Source organism: Talpa europaea (assembly GCF_964194135.1).
Source record: "Talpa europaea genome assembly, chromosome: 9".
NCBI classification, from domain to species: Eukaryota; Metazoa; Chordata; class Mammalia; order Eulipotyphla; family Talpidae; genus Talpa; species Talpa europaea.
Window position 1 is genome coordinate 115064489 of NC_140076.1, and position 19508 is coordinate 115083996.

The following is a 19508-nucleotide window of genomic DNA, read 5'->3' on the forward strand; positions in this document are numbered from 1 at the left end:
AGAAAGGTCGCCGGGTGCGGAGTCCCAGGTGTCCGGGGGGGTCCATCCAGTGCGGCGGGGACCCGCGGGCCACACGGCGGAACTACAACTCCCAGCAGCCCCGCTGCCCGGACCCCCGGAAGTGGAGCCAGGCTGGGAGGAAGCTGAGACCCGGCCACAGGCCAGGGGTTAATTTAGCAGGAAAAAGGGGGCGGGAGGGACTGTAGGGGTAACCTGTCAGTTCGCCGCCATGAACGTGGTTTTTGCGGTGAAGCAGTACATTTCCAAAATGATAGAAGACAGCGGACCGGGTATGAAAGTTCTTCTCATGGATAAAGAGACGGTGAGTTGCTTTTGCTCCGTGTTTGCGAGGGAGCCCCCCTCCTGCACCGTGGCCGCTCGCATTCCACTGTGGAATTCAGCGTGTAATTAAAGCTGCTTAAAGGAGGGTCGGTTCTTCACACAACGAAAGGTTGTGTCGGACTTACCGAGTAGGTTTTGAGTCTCAATGGCTCTGACCACTGCCCTGAGGTTTCTTCTTGTACCCGGATAATTCATTGGGATCAGAATCCTCTGCTAAATGTGTCTGCCAAGAAATATGTGAGACACAGCAGTTGAAGGCTGTGGTGGTTCTGTTATTTCCAGTCAACATTGTGTTTTGAAAGTAAAGCTGAGATGTCAGATTATTATTTGTTGGCCACAGAATTAAAAAAAAAAAACCAACAACTTTAAGTTGATGGGGAAAAGGGGGGGTTGGGGAAAGTTCAGGGATTGTTTGGGAAAGCTTGTTTTTCATTGTGGTGCATTACCTACTTGCTCAGTGAATGTTATTACATACACCAGTATTTAAGTTGTGCAGCTAAGTATTAATGAAAAATATTTTAGGCCCCAGCTAAGTATTAATGAAAAATACTTACTGCTTGTTTTTATTGGCTTGGACTAGCATAATACTAGTTAATCCTTTGTCGTTGCAGACTGGCATCGTGAGTATGGTGTACACACAGTCAGAGATTCTTCAGAAGGAAGTGTACCTTTTTGAGCGCATTGATTCTCAAAATCGAGAGATCATGAAACACCTGAAAGCAATTTGTTTTCTTCGACCCACGAAGGTACGACATTAACTGAGCTGTGTTCCGCCCAAGCAGTTACAGAACACAGCGATCTGAAAGCATAAGGAAGGCAAAATAAATTTCTGTTAATCATCATTCGTGGCATCATAATTATCCTGATTTATCAGCGTTTTAATCTTTGCTCTCCTCCTTTTCCCATTTCACTTCACTCCTTACAGCCAGTTTATCCTTCAAGAAAGTGCTCAGCTATTTCCAAAGCCACTAACTACTCTAACAGAGACCTATATAACTGTATTACTGGATTAATCTCCATACCTCCTAGCACATTGAACACCATTGCCATGTCATCTCATGTACTTACATACTTATATCAGCATCTTGAGAATTTATCATTTTTTTCATATGTATGCACACTTAGGTGTTCATTTTTTCAGTATGCATACTTGGTTCAATTTTACTACTACGATTAAATCTATTTTTATATCTCAGCCCTCATAGCCCTCCTTTATAAACCTGGTCTGGTCGCCCTTATATATCATCCTCCTAGGTCCTGTCCCTGCTCCAGCCCCACAGCAGCTGAGTCTTTTCATCCCTCTACAGGTTCATTCCTGTCCTCCATTTATTCTCTTCCCCTGATTAAAGGTTCTTTAACCTGTCAGCTTTGATCCATCATTTTCTTAATCTGTCTTGAGTCTATCATTTAAAAATCCTCTACTACTTCAATCTTATTTTGTATATTCTCTTGTTTTGCATTCATTGTCTGTGACTCCAGTGCACTCTTTTATCATGCTTGTGCCTTATGTACTTTCCCAAACACAAATCTGATCATATCCTCCCCACTTGAAACCCTTGAATGACTTCCCATCCCTTTTATGGTAGTTGTGTTCAGTTTTCATTGTGGCCTGCCCTATCCTGTGTAATCTAGTTCCTACCATTTCTGAAACCTCATTTCAAACCATTCCCCCTTCGCTCTTAGCCAGTTGTTCAGTCTTCTACATTCCATTGTGCCACAAGGCCTTTGCACGTGCTTCTTTCTGTTGCAGCCATCTTCACTTCCTCAGACAAATCTTTCCTGGCTTTGCTGACAAGGTCAAACTGCCCTCTTACAAGCACTTATAGCCTCATCTTCTCTTTATTGCTTGTGATGGTCGAAGCTTTAGATAGTTTGTGTATTTAATATCAGTCTCAAATACCAGCAGTAAGCTCTCAGAGAGCAGCGATGATGTGTTTTTTCTCACTATTGTGTCCCCTTGCCTACCACAGAGAATACTCATAGTTCCTGAATGAATGACTACGTCAATTAATACTGTGTTATTCTGGTTTCCTGTTGTTTCACATTTGTAGCTCTTAGTCATGAAATTTTGGTTCCAAGAGGTAGCTTAGAGATAATCTAGTCCACCATTTCCTAACATTTTGTATTAGAGAACCTCCTTCACAGTTACATATATAGTCTCTCAAACTCTCTTAGGAATCTTTTATTTTGTTACTCTTGCCTTATGAGGCAGTAATTTTAGGTTTAAAATGTGTCCTTAAAAACAATTTTTCCTTAAGATTATATTAAAAAGTTAATGTCAAAATGACAATTTTTAATACTTTTTTCCCATTTAACAAGCAATATGCATTGTTTACATTTAATTCTGTAAGAAACTATACCATTTTTTTAACATTCAAAACTGGTATTTTATATCATGTATATTTTGGGGGCCACATTTATATCAGTACACAGACTCTCAGTAAATAGCTACATAAATCAGTGGGTGATGTTACTTTCTCACTTAAACAGTTCTCATATTTTGTTTCTAGGAGAATGTGAATTATCTGATTCAGGAGCTTCGAAGACCCAAATACAGTATATATTTTATTTGTAAGTATGTTATTTCACCTACTTCATTATAGAGCTGTATCCTAAGCTAGTATGTTCCACTGGGTACTTCTTAACATCAATAAGTTAATTGAATCCATCATTATAAGAATCTGGTGGGTTTTTTAGTGTCCTTTCAAAGTATCAGAAGTCTTGTGACCAACATTTTATTTCAGGTAGCTAAATATGATTTCCATTCATAGTGGATCATCTAGGTAAAAACATGTAAGTTTTACTTTGCCTTTCAAAATTCTTTGTTACTCAAAAGTTATAAATAACCACACTTTTTATGCTACCTTTGCAAAAAAAAATGTATGCTTATTTTATATGTCTAAGAACTGAAGCATAAAAGCTGGTTTATCTGTTTGGGGGGAGAGTATTTTTGTTTTGTTTTGTTTTGTTTTGTTTTTGGTACGCTGATTTTAATTTTTTCCCCACCACCGTCCCTTATATCTCCTTGTCCCTTTCTCCCTTTCTCCCCGCTCTCAACCTCAGAGCCCTGACTGCATCTTTTTCAAATTATCTGTTCATAAATGTCCAATATTTGTTTTTGTCATTCTGACTTGCTTTACTACCATAATTCCCTCAAACTTCTCCCATTTTGCTGTAAATGGCTGCATTTCATTTTTCCTTGTGACTGAATAGTGTTCCATAATGTGGCTAGGCCACATCATCTTGATCCAGTCATCTATTGCTGGCCATTTAGGTTGCTTCCAGCTCTTGCAAACAGTGCTGCAATAAACATTGTAGAGGAATAGTTTTTGCATTGATGGTTTTGGGTTCCTTGGATAGATAGCCAGGAGTGGAATTGTGGGGTCACACCATAATGCCATTTTCAGTTTTTTAAAATGAATCCAAAGCACTTTCACAATGGCCATACCAGTCTACCTTCCAACCAGCAGCAAGATAGGGTTCCTCTTTCCCCATGTATTCTCCAGCACTTGTTGTTGGGGGTCTTTTTAACACATGCCTTTCTCGTGGGTAGATGGCATCTCATTGTAGTTGTAACCTGCTTCTCTCTTACTAGAAGTAATGGACTATTTTCATCTGTTGGCCTTCTGATAACCTCCTTGCCAATTATCTGTTCATTTGTGCTGCCTACTGGGCTGTTTGTTCTGTTGTTGAACGGTGTTTTATATATCTTGGATATTAACCCTTATTGGTTATATATCATATGAATATTTTCTCCTGTTCAGTCACATGACCTTTTAATTCCCCCTCCCCATCCCCCGACCGGTGTAAAATTAACTTGAGGTAATCCTAATTGTTTAATTTTGCTTTTATTTCCCTTCCATAGGGGTCAAGTCTCCAAAAACATCTTTATATATGTCATGGAACATACCACCAATGTTTTCTTCTATATATTTTATTGTTGCGGGTCTTACCTCCTCACCTTTAATTTGGAATGTACTTTGTGCATAGAGTTAGAGAATGATACAGCGTCACTCTTCTACATGTGGCCTTGCAGTTTTCTCAGCACCAACTGTTAAAGACACTCTCCTTCCCCCTTGTATGGCCATGGCTGCTTGATCATAAATTAGGTACTGATATATATGTGGATTTATTCCTGGACTTTTGATTCTGTGTCATTGATATGTATCTATTTTTGTGTCAATACCATATAGTTTTTAATATTGTTGCTTTATAGTAAAGTTTGAAGTCAAGTAATGTGATTCCTCCATTTCTTTGGTTTACTCAGGATTGCTTTTACTATTCAAAGCCTTTTATAGTTCCATATAAATGTCAATATTTTTTCAATTTTTTTAAAATTTATTTATTTTTATACAAGAACTGGGGTACAGGTCAGAGGCACAGGAGGGTGAGAGGATTCACCAGAGACAGAGCAGGAAGCAGAACAGGCAGATGGACCGAAAGCACTGCTGAGGGGAGCAGCGGGGAGACAGGAGAGGTCTGCTGCACCATATGGGAATCTCCCTGGCCGGCCGGGAATCGAACCCATGCTGCAGAGACTGCAGACAGCTTCACAGCGCAGCGCTCATCCCACTGCACCCCAGGGAGGCCCATTTTTTCAATTTTTTTGAAATATATTATTGCTGTTTTGATGAGGATTGCGTTAACTTTATGGCTTAGGCCCTGTATTCATTTTGATTATGTTGATTTCCTGTCTCCATGAGCATAGGATGCCCTTCTGTCTCCCTACTGGCACTCTCTAAATCCCATAACAACATCTTCTCATTTTCCCTGGATAAATGGAGGTTTCTTGATTTCTTTTTCTTCACATTTGTTGTTTGTATATGGAAATGCTGTGGATTTTTGTATGTTGATTTAATAGCCTGCCACTTTGCTATGTTCATTTACTATTCCCAGTAGCTAGTTTTCTATATATAATAATATATTGTCAGCAAATAGTGATAGTTTCACTTCTTCCAACCTGGATTCCCTTTATTTCCTGTTTTTTCCTAATAACTTGGGCCAAAACCTGTAGTATTAAGACATTTGGTAGCAGTGAGCATCCTTTTTTTGTTCCTGATCCTAAGGAGAATGCTTTCAGTTTTTCACCATTAAATATTATATTGGTTGTTTGTTTGAAATATATTGCCGTTATTATGTTGAGGTAGGTTCCTTCTATTTCCATCTTATTTATATTTCCTTCCTTCTACTAACTTTGGATCTTGTTTGTTCCTCTTTTTCAAGTTGCTTTAGATTTAGTATTGGTAATTTATTTGGGAATTTTCTTGCTTCTTCATGTGGGTCTATATTACAGTTATCTTCCCTTTTACAACTTCTTTGCCTACATCCCATTGATTCTGGTAGCCTGTATCCTTATTTTCATTAGTCTTAAGGTGTTTTTAATTTTCTGTTTTAATTTCCTCTTTTATCCAATAACTATTAAGCAACATTTTATTTAGTCTACATGTACTTTTGGGTTTTCCTGTTTGTTCGTTTTGGTTTTTGTGAAAGATTTATTTATTTATGCATACAAGAACTAGGGTACAATCCAGAGGTGCGGGCGCAGGGGGTAGTGAGAGAATTCACCAGAGAAGAGTGGGGAACAGAACAGGCAGATTGTCTGAAGTACACTGCTGAGGGGAGCAGCAGGTGAGACAGGAGAGTCTGCTGCGCCATGTGGGTTATGGAACTCATGCTACTGTGGCTGCAAATAGCTTCATAGTGCTGAGACTTAACCCCTTGCGCCTCCAAGGCAACCCCCTGTTTGTTTTTTAATTATAGTTGTTTCTAGCTTATGACATTATGGTCAGAGAGAGTACTTGATCTAATTTTGATCTTTGTAGTTTTATTGACAGTAGATTTTATCTCAACATATTATGTGTCCTTGAAAATGTTCATGTGCACTTGAGAAAAATGTATATGCAGTGTTTTTTTTGGGTGGAGTGTTCTATTGATATCTGTTAAATCTGTTTGATTCATTGTCTTATTTAAGGCTATTGTTTTTCTTACTTTGTCTTGTTGATCTGCCCACAATCGTAGGTGGAGTATTAAAATTCCCGGGCCTCCCCCGGTGGCGCAGCGGTTGAGCGCTGGGTTGCAAAGCTGCCGGCGACCTCTGTGGCGCCGGTTCGATCCCCAGCTGCTCCCCGGCCACTGGAGGAGGGTCCCACATGGCGTGCAGACCTCTCCTGCCGCCCGCTGCTCCCCTCAGCAGTGTACTTTGGTCCTTCTGCCTGCTCTGCTCCCCGCTCTGGCTCTGGTGAATTCTCTCCACCCTCCCGCGCTTCTGACTGTACCCAGTGCTTGTATAAACAAAACAAACAAACAAATAAATAAATAAATAAATAAAAACATGCCTCTATAAAAAAAAAAAATTTAGTATAAAAATAAAAATAAAATTCCCTAGTATTATTGTGTTATTTTCAATATTTCTCTTTAGTTCTCTTAACAACTGTCTTATCTATCTTGGCACTCCATGTTTGGGTGCATATGTATTTATGAGTATTATTTCTTCTTCTTGTATTAGAACCTTAGTCAAAATGTAATGTCAGTCTCTATTCCTTATTATCTTTGCAAGATGAAAGTATTTTATCTGATGTAAGTATAGCTATTTCTGACTTTATTTGATTGCCATTTGCTGGTAGGATTGTCTTCCAGCCTTTAAGTCTAAATCTGTGCTTGTCTTGGTTGTTTTTGTTGGATAGGGAGAATATATTTGAGTTTGTTGGAAAAGTAGAGATTGACTTTACTTATTAGATGACTACATTCCACTTCTCTTTGCAACTTTATGTAATACTTGAAAGTATGAATCATTAAGTATTTTTTTATGGTACAACTTTGTTGGGGGAGGTTTAGATGAATAATCCTAGAAATAAAGTAAGATTATGGTTACTATACAATTTATATGGATTTATTTTATGTAATATATTCTGCTTTGGAAGTTACATCTATTCTCCTCTAGATGTCATTGTTGATCTTTATAGAATTAATATAGTTTATTCAGTGTCATTTTTAACACCAATAACAAAACTTAATATTCAGTAGGGCATTTGATAAGTTTTAAAGCTTACCTGAAGGTTTTTGAGTTTTAGGGTTAACACTATAGTTGAAGATATATATATATAGTTTATTCAGTATAAACTATAGTTTTTAATAATACTAAAAATTAACATTTGTGATAAGACTTTGTATTTTATAAAGAACTTCCTTATGTATTATTTCACTTGGTCCTTACAAGAACCTCAAGAGGCAAAAATAGGCAGTTTTATTATAGATTGAGGTACAGTTGTAAGAAATAATAGAGATCCATATCCTTTTCCCCTGGTTTAACATCTTACATAACTATAGTACAATGTCTTACCGAGGATATTGACATTGATATAGCCAGGATATAAAACATTTCCATCTCCATAAGGATCCTTAATACTGACCCTTTTTCAGCTACATTCACTTCCCTTCCAGCCAACCCACTCATTAATCTTTGGCATCCACTAATTGGCTCTCCATATTTATAATTGTCATTTCAAGAAAGTTATATAAATGGAAGCATAGTCTACAGCCTTTTGAGGTTGAGTTTTTCACTCAACATAATTCTTTAAAGACTCAGTCAGATTACTGTGTGTGTCAGTAGTTCATTTCTTTTTATTACTGAATAGTATTTCTTGGTATGAATGTGCCACAAAGTGTCCAACTGTTCATCATTGAAGGGCATTTGAGTTGTTTCCAATTTAGGCTACTATGAATAAAGCTGCTATAAGCATTTATGTATAGGTTTTTGTTTAAGTCTTTAAACATAAGTCTTATTTCTCTAGAATAAGTAATGCCTGAGAGAGCAATTGCTGGTTTGTATGGGAGTTGCTAAACATTTTCTAGAGTGACTATACTGCTTTACATTTCCACTAATGATATACAGGTGATGTAGTTTCTTTGTGTTGTCATGAATATTTGGTGTTGTCCCTACTTTTTATCTAGTCATTCTGATAAGTGTATACACATCCCAGTATTTTTTAGTCTGATCACAAGCTAAGTAGATACTATATATGTACAAAAATTTCTACATTTTCCTAAGTACCTAACTTATATAATATACTGTATGTATCTACAGATTCCCTTTGCTGCCCAGTTTAAGTGACCTTATAACAGCATCACTATTTTGCTGAGTCTCTTAACTAAAAATTGAATAGATCATGAGTGAGACTCCTTATTCTCTAAAGAGGGTTCTTTGATATAGCAGTTGGATTAACAATGATTAACAATGATTAATTATTAATGATTAATAAATACTCTTCTGGTTCTAAAGATTATTTGATTTGGGCTGTAAATCTAAGAATCAGAAGAAATATGTATATGTGTGTGTGTGTGTATATATATATATATATATATATATATATATATATATAAAGGTTGTTGACTAGGAAAATTAAACTACAAGCAATCAATTTCACAACTTTAATTGAAATTTACTAAAATGACTTTGTATACAGTAATTTTGTTCTTTATACACCTTCAGCACAATTTATGTTAACACTAAATTGGCTTTCTGTTAACCTCAACTTTTTTAACTTTATTTTTGTATATTTTTATGTTTACTAAATCTCTTATATAATAGTTTCTGTTCTTTTATCAAAAAATAAAGGGCCTCCCTGGTGGCACAGAGGGTTAAGTCTCAGCACTATGTAGCTATCGGCAGCCACTGCAGCATGAGTTTGCAGCCACTGCAGCCAGCCAGGGAGCTGACCCACATGGTGCAGCAGACCTCTCCTGTCTCCCCGCTGCTCCCCTCAGCAGTGTATTTCAGTAGATCTGCCTGTCCTGCTCCCCACTCTGTCTCTGGTGAATCCTCTTACCCACCCCCACACCTCTGGCCTACACCCCAGTTCTTGTATACATAAATAAATAAAATAAATCTTAAAATAAATAAAGAACTTTTTATTATGAAAGTCTTCAAATATTTATAAAAGTAGACAGACTATCATAAATCCCAATGTGATCATCATCCAATTTCAACAATTAGTGTCCCATAACCAATCTTGTTTTAGCTGTGCTGCCACCTACTCCCCCACCAATATGATTTTGAAGGCATTCCAAGTTATCATATGATTCCATCCATAAATATTTCAGCATGCATATATAAAAGTTAAAGACATAAAAATACCATTATTACATTTAAATAATAAAAAATAATTCCTATTTCCAACTTTTCATTCAGTGTTCAACTTTCAAATTCTTTTGCCTTTGTTTTTATTTTTCATGGTTTGCTTGACTTAAGTTCATAGTACAGTCCACATGTTTCTTCTTCCCTCTTCCTCCTAGCCTTGTCCCCTTTTTTCCCCCCTTTTCCTTCCCCTTCCCTCCTCTTCCTTTCTCCCTCTTTTCAGTTTACTTTTTTGAAGAAACTACATTATATCCTCAAATAACATTGTTTTGTTCAACATTATTTTATTTGTAACACTGATGAGGAAAAAAACAATACTGGTCCCTGTTGAATGAAATCATCATTATTCAAGAACCTGCTTTTGTTCTAAGTATCTCTTAGTTTACAAGAACCCCCCCCCAGTGATATTAAGTGAGGATTTACTGTGTTCATTGTTCTGTTAAAGTTTCCAACATCCTGGAGCTTGCTGATTGCATCCTCATGGGACAGTTTAACTTGTTCCTTACAGTTGAAAATATTTTTATGCCCTCTAACTACTATAAACTGGTGCTTGGATATAGAGGCTGAATTAGATTCAAATTTAATTTCTTTTTGTCTAGAACACTTTACAGTGCTGGATGTTTCCATTTGATTCACTAGGGATTGAATACAGTGATGTCCTATTTCTATCATTAGCATATCTTCTTTTTTAGTTAAAGTATTTCTATAAAATATTTGGTTACCTGGTGGTAAAGTTTGTATATTAAAGTATAAAAATGTAATTCTTTCCCTTTATTTTGAATATGACTTAATCCCCTAGTATCTTCTAATGCCTACAATTGTGGGTTTTTATTTAATATTTTTTAATATTATTATGATTTTGTGGGTTTAAACATAGGCGTGTTACTCATTCCAGTGTGAATTTGACATATGCCACAATGGACACTAAATTTTACTTATCTGCTAGGCTTTCACTGTCAGACCCGTTTATGAGTAAGTGTAGCAGAGGTGAGCTCCTCAGCATCAATCACAACTCATATTTCTGGTTCAGATTTCAGTAATGTGATCAGCAAGAGTGATGTGAAGTCATTGGCTGAAGCTGATGAACAAGAAGTCGTGGCTGAGGTTCAGGTAAACATGTTGGTCCTCTAACACACCCTTCAGAGCAACCCTTTATAAACATTTCACTCTAAAAATTAGGAAGGTCTCAAAAGAAGGGAGGCTGTTGAGCAGACACAGTATATGGGCACTGAACATGCTGTGTTCGTGGGAAAGTTTGGAACAGTAGAGTCATGGGACTGGGGAGATTGGACTGGCACGTGATCCTGTTGGATGGGAAGGCAGGATGTCACAGGGTCGGGAACAGTCATGTATGTCCTCTGCTGCTTCATGAGCAGCACCATAAGGGTGTCCCTCATGACAGGACTGAGTGGATTGGAAGAGAATAGAAAGTAAAGGATGTAAATGAGGTTTCTTCAACTTTTGTTAGGGAGTCTCTTGTTTTGATAGGTCTTGATTTTGTCATGAGGTTAAAACTTGGAAACTCTAGAGATTCATTCTGCATGCTGTACAGTACACCACATTAAAGCACATCATGTTACCTTTTTCTTCTTAAACACTGCAGTGTCCTTGAATACATTTGCCACAGATGTTTCATTAGGTTTGTCAACTAAGTAAAGGCAGCAAATAAAGACTTTTAAATGGATATAAATTGTAAAAAGTTAAATATTTTGGATTTTAAGAAGGATGTGCTAGGTGATAAATTAATAAAAAAAAAAGAATGACCTATTTTAAATCATATTCTCTTTCATGAGAATACACTGCATAGTAAAGTTCTTATTCAGTTCACTGAGTGTGACATTGTATATCCTATGGTGGTGATTTATTTTTACTGAGCAGTAAATGTAAGTGTTCATAGAGGTCTCCAGAAATACATCTATAACTTTACAACCTTTTTTAAAAAAGATTTGTTGTTGCTGCTTATAATTCTTTTTTCATTCTCTCACATTGATCATTGTTACTTGTTATTTGAACAATCTTTGTACTCTTTTACACCTGCATTTCCTTAAATTTGATTATATCATATAGGAAAATACTGCTGCATGGCAAGATGTTTATGGAATGACTGACTGATGACCTTGGTGCTTTGTTTGCAGGAATTTTATGGTGATTATATTGCTGTGAATCCACATTTGTTTTCCCTCAATATTTTGGGTTGCTGCCAGGTATGGAAGAAAGGGGCTAAAAAATAAGTTCACTTATCTGGTGGGAGTGAATTCTGTAAGCCATTGAACATACAAGAAAAAAATGAAACTATTTTCTCTGAACATACATTTTTAACAAAAGGGTCGAAATTGGGATCCAGCCCAACTCTCCCGAACCACCCAAGGACTGACTGCTCTCCTTCTGTCTCTGAAGAAATGCCCCATGATTCGGTATCAGCTTTCATCAGAGGCAGCAAAGCGACTTGCAGAATGTGTGAAGGTATGGCATTCCTGACCCAAAGCTCCAAAGCCTCGAGACCATTCATTTCCTTACCGTGTTTTAGAAACTAAAGGAATATTTTGTCTTCAGCAATGGAGAGGATGTGTTAAGTGTACAGGCTGAAGGAGCTATTGTAATTTAAACCCAAAACAACAAAATAGAACTGAGACTCTTAGGTTTAACCCAAGAAACACTTGCAAGCAACCTAACTTCCTTTGATCCAGGTAAGCCACTTGTATAACAGGTTCAAATCCTAACCTTTTAAAAGGAAGGCTGTTAAACTTTGTAAAGCTTCTTAATCCTTTTATGGAAGGCCTGTGAAGGTACAAAGAACTGTTACTGTTAAATGTGGTTTCCCTGTATTAATTTCCTATTTATATATTTCTGTCTGCAGCTAATTGGTTGACTAAACCACCTTTCTCTCTTGCTCACAGCAAGTGATAACTAAAGAATATGAACTGTTTGAATTCCGGCGCACTGAAGTTCCTCCACTGCTACTTATTTTAGATCGCTGCGATGATGCCATCACCCCATTGCTAAACCAGGTGCAGAACCCTTTGTTAGCATAATAGAAGGATGATTTCAAGTGGTGTTCATCTCAGTGCAGATGTGGGGATGAATAAGATGGTCCATCTCTTTCCTTCCTTATTTTTAGCTATTCTTTTTGCCTTGTATTTCCTAGTGTTTTGGTATTATCTGTTCTTCTAGCCACAATCATCTTTGACTCTTTTCTGCCTCATTCTTCCTGTCCCTTCCTGCTACCACCCCCACCCCTAATCAAGGCAGCTTCTAGGTTCTGTGGCTTCTACTTCTCCAGTGTCTTCCCTTTTCCAGTCTCACTGCCATTACTTTGGTCTAGACCCTGATATCGTGTGGGAATCCTGAAGTGGTCATCTACTTGATTCCCACTTTTATTTTCTTTTTACTCTAATACAGTTCACGGAAACAATGTCATCAAATTACTTTTCCTAAAGCACAGTTCTGTTCCTATTACTCCTGGCTTAAAAATTTTTTAGTTATTTCCCCTTCTCACCCTAGGTTAACTACTAACTCCTAAACTTGGCATCCAGGAGCTTTCAGAGTATGGGCCCAGCCCCCTATAAAACCTGCAGCTCCCTGCTGTGCACACCCCTTCACCTGTGCTCTTACCTCTGTAAGTGCTGGGTGTTTTCCAACTTTAACCCATGAAAATTCTTGTCCTTAAAGCCACTCAAAATGTCTCCTTTTAGCCCATATTCTTTTCATCAAACATGGTTTTTCCCCTAAACTTACTATAAAATTTTGTGTCTGTCTTACATCTTCTGCAGCATTTGCCGTGTTTTACCTTTGGATGTTTTTACACTGGGTTACACATTCCTTCAAGGAAGACTGTCCTACCAGTGTTTGTTTTCCTGCAAGGGCACTGAACATACTAGTTGCTCTATTAACATGGTTTTGAATTTATAGCGAAAGGCATAGTCTATATTTCAGTTTCTTCCCCCCTTATAATAATGTTCATACTAAGGGAAATCTGTGGGTATAGAATGCAACTCTCTATTCTGTAAGACCGCCTTATATTCCTAAAATTCAAAGTAATATGATTACTAAGAAACTTTTGATAATGTAAAGAAATAGATAACAAAGATAAGCAACGATTTATTCAACAGATTTTAGTGAGGAACTATTATTGTGTACCTAGAGTGCTGTGCTAAGTATTTGAGATAAAAAGTTAACAGATACAATATCTGCTTTCAGAGAGCTCCTGGTTCATTGGGGAGAAAAGTAAACAGATCGTTTTAGTTGTAGAGTAAGTGCTATGGCAGAGGCACACACAGGGTGCCGTCTGTGAAAGCATAAAACATCTTGTCCTTACTTTAAATCCCGAATGAAGCTTGCTCTTCAAGGATTCATTTGGCAGTTATTTGAGGAAATAAAGCACCATCTTTTATCATCTCTTAGTTATAATCTCTAGTTTGCTTAAGATGGAGGATATGTAAATATTTTTAGCACTTGGATTCTAGATTTAGAAGGCAATGTGCTAGAAACTACTTAGTTTTGTCTGATAGACATAGGACTAAAAAGTCACCTATTCTCTGTAAGGATAAGAAGCCAAAACTTGAGGGTTTCTCCTTTCCAGTTTTGCTAAATAAGTTCATATTTTACAATACTGGAAATATTAAGTTAAAATACAGTGTATTTAGAGGAGAGCTTCTGAATATGTGTGTTTTGATCAACTCACAAGGTTTTTTTCTGATAATATTAGTGCTCCCAGGATATATATAGCACTACTCAGATCTGCAAGAACACACTTCTCATGCTGCAGAAAACCACAGCAGCATACAGGAAATGGTACAGCTTGTAACTGCAGTACCAATATAGCCCTATCTGTGAATCCAAAAATATACTTTTAATTCACAGGCAAAAATTGGAACTAATGATGGCTCTAATTTGCATTCTTTCTATTAGGAATATTAATCTTGCTGCCCTTCTTCCAAAGTGTGAAATCTAAAAGTGTTTTGACTTTTGGATGTTTAACCAATTAACTGACAACCATAATGCTTAATATAGCACAAAGTATTAATAAAATTTGAGCTAGAGACCCTCCATTTAAAGAATACTAGTTACTAAGGACATAGTCAGTTCTTATTTGTTTTCCTGAACATTTACTATTTTATGTGTTGCCAGTTACTAGTTGGATTTTTTTTGTTTTTGTCACGTATCTTTATTCAGTGGACGTATCAAGCCATGGTGCATGAACTACTGGGAATAAACAACAATCGGATTGATCTTTCCAGAGTGCCAGGCATCAGCAAAGACTTAAGAGAGGTGGTCCTATCTGCTGAAAATGATGAATTCTATGCTAATGTACGTAGTTTAAAATTGCCTGTGTTTTCAGTTGTTTCATGTAAGAAGCTCAACGCTAACTCGTTGAATGAAAGCAGGAGGGGTTTCAGGTGGAGGATGACAGAGGCCCCTCTAGACAGACTGCATGTCTAGATATGCTGACCCAAAGTGTGAAATCTAAAAGTATTTTGACTTTTGGATGTTTAACCAATTAACTGACAACCTTAATGCTTAATATAGCACGAAGTATTAATAAAATTTGAGCTAGAGACCCTCCATGTAAAGAAGACTAGTTACTAAGGATGTAATATTTTGCTAAGGACGTAATATTAATATTTTCTTCGTAGAAATCACATACGTTAGGGCCTTTCTGGTGGCACAAGGAGTTAAGTCTCAGCACTATGAAGCTATCAGCAGCCACCACAACACGAGTTCAATCCCCAGCCAGGGAGCTGACCCACATGGCGCAGCCGACCTCTCCTGTCTCCCCAGTACTCCCCTCAGCAGTGTATTTTAGTAGATCTGCCTGTTCTGCTCCCCACTCTGTCTCTGGTGAATCCTCTCACCCCCTGCACCTCTGGCCTATACCCCAGTTCTTGTATGCATAAATAAATAAATCTTTTAGAAAAAAAAGAAGAAATCACATACTTTATTTAGATTTAGACTTAAAAATTTGAACCAAATTTATTTACTTCCCCTTCTTCGGTAGCCAGTTAGAATAGTAATAATATTCTTCCCCAGTGTGCTGGCCAATGAAAGTGTCATTAGTTGATAGGACTGTGTTTCTGACTTCCTTTTTCACAGAATATGTATCTGAACTTTGCTGAGATTGGTAGTAATATAAAGAATCTCATGGAAGACTTTCAGAAGAAGAAACCAAAAGAACAACAAAAACTAGAATCAATAGCAGACATGAAGGTAAATTGAACATGTACATGGATGACTAACATGCAAGACTTTGGAACTATTCATGTAAGCAACATTTCTGGAATATTCTGGGTCTGATTTCTATCTTGATTCATTTTGTTTGGTTTGAGATTATTTTCTGTGATCCTCGCCTTTAGTGAAGAGTATAAGGAGAACTTCATAATAAGCCATGTGCTTCTTTTCAGTCTTCAGTCATATTTGGACTATTTAAAGACTCAGCCTACTGACCTATACCAGTTCTCTCTTCTTAAGCCAAGTGATTAAAGGTTGTAGATGCCTTAGTCTGGGCAGAACAATCCCTGCTTTTCTCCCCCTGAATTCATTTATGCCTATCCTTGGTCACGAAATGACAGACCCTTCTATTGATGTTTTCCATGGCAGGCCTTTGTTGAGAATTACCCCCAGTTCAAGAAGATGTCTGGGACTGTGTCAAAGCACGTGACAGTCGTTGGAGAGCTGTCGCGGTTGGTCAGTGAACGGAATCTACTGGAGGTGTCGGAGGTTGAACAAGAGCTGGCCTGTCAAAATGATCATTCTAGTGCTCTCCAGGTATCTATTCAGTCCAATTTGATGAGCACCTACTATGTGTAAGGTACTGTGCCAGGCAGAGCAAGAAATGCAAAGGCAAGTAATCCTTCTTCACCAACATGGAATTTACAGTCTCACCAGGAGTTGAGATGGGAGCACAAATTAATACTGTTGAAGAGAGATACATAAGAGCCTTAGAGAATGATGTGCAGCCCCAGAGGGCTTAGGCAGTTAACTGAGTATTGAGGAAGGCAGCCTAATTTCCTCAGAAGAATATTAGACTAAAACCAAAAGATCTGGATGTTAGTGTTTCGTTTTCTCCTTACTGGCTTTTGTGACCTGGAAGCTGTTGGCTTAATCTCTGAGCCAGTTTCTTGTTTATAAAATAGGCGTGAGGGCCTCCCCGGTGGCGCAGCGGTTGAGCGCTGGGTTGCGAAACTGCGCGCGGCCTCTGTGGCGCCGGTTCGATCCCCGGCTGCTCCCCAGCCACCAGAGGAGGGTCCCACATGGCACGCAGACCTCTCCTGCCGCCCGCTGCTCCCCTCAGCAGTGTACTTCGGTCCTTCTGCCTGCTCTGCTCCCCGCTCTGGCTCTGGTGAATTCTCTCACCCTCCCTCCCGCACTTCTGACTGTACCCAGTGCATGTATAAACAAAACAAACAAACCAGCAAAACAAATAAATAAAGCATGCCTCTATTAAAAAAAAAAAAATAGGCGTGATACTTATCTCAGAGCGCTGTTGGAAAGATTTTAAAAGATCAGTATATTCAAATACATTAAGTTTTTTTAATTACTCAGCATCTGCTTTCCATCCACAAACTTGAATGCATATACATACTGCTTTTTTTTTTTTTTGGTACATACTGCTTTGAGGATCTAGAGGGACAAATAATAATAAGATGCCATCCTTTTCCTCAAAGAGCTCACACTCTAATAGAGGGGGAGGAAACTTAATCCGGGATTTAGAATATCTTGCAGTGAGTGCTATGCTGGAGATATTTATAGAGGAAGGACAACTCTTTTCCCTGTGGGTGGGGCTTCTTAGCACTTTCTACAGAAGATGACATTAGATTTGGGTCTGGGCAAGCAAGTCAGAGTGCACCAGCCAGAGAAAAGGGGAAGACTCTAAATCAGAGAGACTGGGAAGGTGGGGGGCAGGGGGGTATTACAGGAACAGAGAATAACTCATGTAGCTAGTGCAAGACAAGGCATGCTCCCAAACAAACCAGAAAGACAGAATGGGGCCAGGCATGGCCATGGAAAAGAGGTTGGGCTTTAATCTTACAATGATGGAAGCTACCAGAGGATCTTAAAAGAAAAATGACATACTCAGACCCTGGCCTCAGGAAAGGTATTGTTTAGTGAGAGAGACAAAACTAAAGCACACGAAACAATTATCACTTAAACGATTAGTATTTCAATATAATTTTTAAGTCAGAATTATGACACTGTCATAGAATTTGAGGTTATCAGCAACAGCTTCTTAGAGAAGCTGATACTAAGATGGACTATAAAGAATGAACAGAATCTGGAGGAGCATTTCAGTCAGGGATAACAGCAAAAGCAAAGATGCACAAGTATGCAAGAAATAACAAACAGTTTGACCTGCTGAGAGTGGGTGTGGAAGAGAAATAGGAGATAAAATGAATTGGTAAACAGGAACCCGTTTATGAAGCATGTAAGAGGAATTTGTGCTGCTGAGCTAGACAAAGAGAGCCAGTGTAGGTTCCTATGTAGAAAGCTGATAGGATGAAAGTGATGTTTTGGAAAATTTAATCTAGTAAGATTGATTTAGAGGCAAAAAACAGAAAGGCTGGTAGACTCATAGTGACAGTAGTAAAAATGTACATTAAGGACAAATCTGATAGACTTGTCAAATGGAGGAGACAACACTTTAGTGACAGATGGGACATAAGAACAAGACAAAACAAGTCAGATAATTCCAAGGTTCCTGAGACATGACAAAATGTGGTTTCACTAACAAGTAACTTAGGAACAAGGGTCCTTTGGGAGATAGCAATTTCCAAGCCACTTATTATAAGAAACACATTTCCTTATTAATAGGACCCTACATTCTAAAACTTAGTTTCTTTCCCTGCTGCAATTCTGCTTTACTTTATAAAATAAAACCAACATGGTATAAAGTATAAAGGAAAAACACAGACTTTGGAGGGGGACTGACTTTTTAATCTAGGTCTGCAAACTAGAGTTTCTTGGAAAAATTGCTTACTTTTCATAAGTCTCAGGAATAATGCTTTCAAACTTTCAGACTGCTGTCAGAGTTCAGTGAGATGTCAGATGTTTTGATGTGTTTGCTGCTTTGCAAATGTTGGTTCCCTTCCTCTAAGCATAATTTTTAAAATATATTGTACAACTTAAAGAAAGAAATCCACCCACCTGCTGTTGCTATAGTTAAAAGATTTTTACTGGAATTTATAGTTGTTGGTTTTAAAATTTATCAATGTTGAAAACCATCATTTTGAAAAGCATAAGTATTCTTAGCTTTATGTTTATGAGAAGTACGTCTGTCCTCATTTTTAATTTCACCCATGTTCTTAAACCTTCTCAAAGAACTCTCAGTTCTCCAAAGTGACTTTATTATTTTTAATTACATTAAGCTCTAATTCCTAGATAATGTAAGTACTTGGTGAAAGAGATGGATCATAAAAATTGAATCTGCCACTGTCACATGCATCCTTTAGTTTCATGTACATGAAAGCTTCAGTGCTTGCCTGTATCTTGCCACCACAATGTACACATAGTTCTGCATTCACTTTTTCATTTAACCACATATCTTGAAATATCTGTTCCAGATCAAAACCTAAAAACTCATTCTTTTTAATCACTCAATAGTATACCTTTGTAAAGGTATACAACCTGTTTAACTTGGCCAACTCACTTTCAACAATACTATCAATAATAGTTTTTTGTTGTCTTGTGGACCTAATTGAAATATTCCTATGAAAAATATTTTTCTCACTAAAATGAGTTTTTTGCCGCTTATTAAATAAACACAAAATATTGTCCTATAGCTAAATTTAAATTTCCTTATGTTTATTTACCATTTTATTTTCCCCTTCAAAACAATACAACTAAACTTAACCACCAACCAATTTTAGTATCTTTATCTCTCTACCATATGGAAAGCAGTTAGAAAAATGTACTGTAATTCCTTGCTTGAAATCTTATTGGTTGTTTACTTTAAAAGAAAAGTAAATACTTTAAACACTGAATTCCATTTGTGATCCGCTTTATATTTTGTAAAGGTAGCTTTTGGAGATTTTCTTGCCCT

General features: G+C 37.5%; 1 protein-coding gene across 1 annotated transcript in view; it reads left to right on the plus strand.

Moving 5' to 3' along the window:
• Positions 1-229: 229 nt before the first annotated feature.
• VPS45 (vacuolar protein sorting 45 homolog) overlaps positions 230-19508 on the plus strand; it is a gene marked incomplete at its 5' end in the record, with an annotated part of 53300 nt that continues 34021 nt past the window's right edge. The window contains 10 exons of the mRNA XM_084243791.1: positions 230-322; positions 954-1088; positions 2853-2913; positions 10506-10585; positions 11611-11679; positions 11801-11938; positions 12373-12483; positions 14648-14782; positions 15566-15679; positions 16070-16237. Of these exons, the coding sequence (XP_084099917.1) occupies positions 230-322; positions 954-1088; positions 2853-2913; positions 10506-10585; positions 11611-11679; positions 11801-11938; positions 12373-12483; positions 14648-14782; positions 15566-15679; positions 16070-16237 (1104 nt within the window). The remainder of the gene's footprint in view (positions 323-953; positions 1089-2852; positions 2914-10505; positions 10586-11610; positions 11680-11800; positions 11939-12372; positions 12484-14647; positions 14783-15565; positions 15680-16069; positions 16238-19508) is intronic.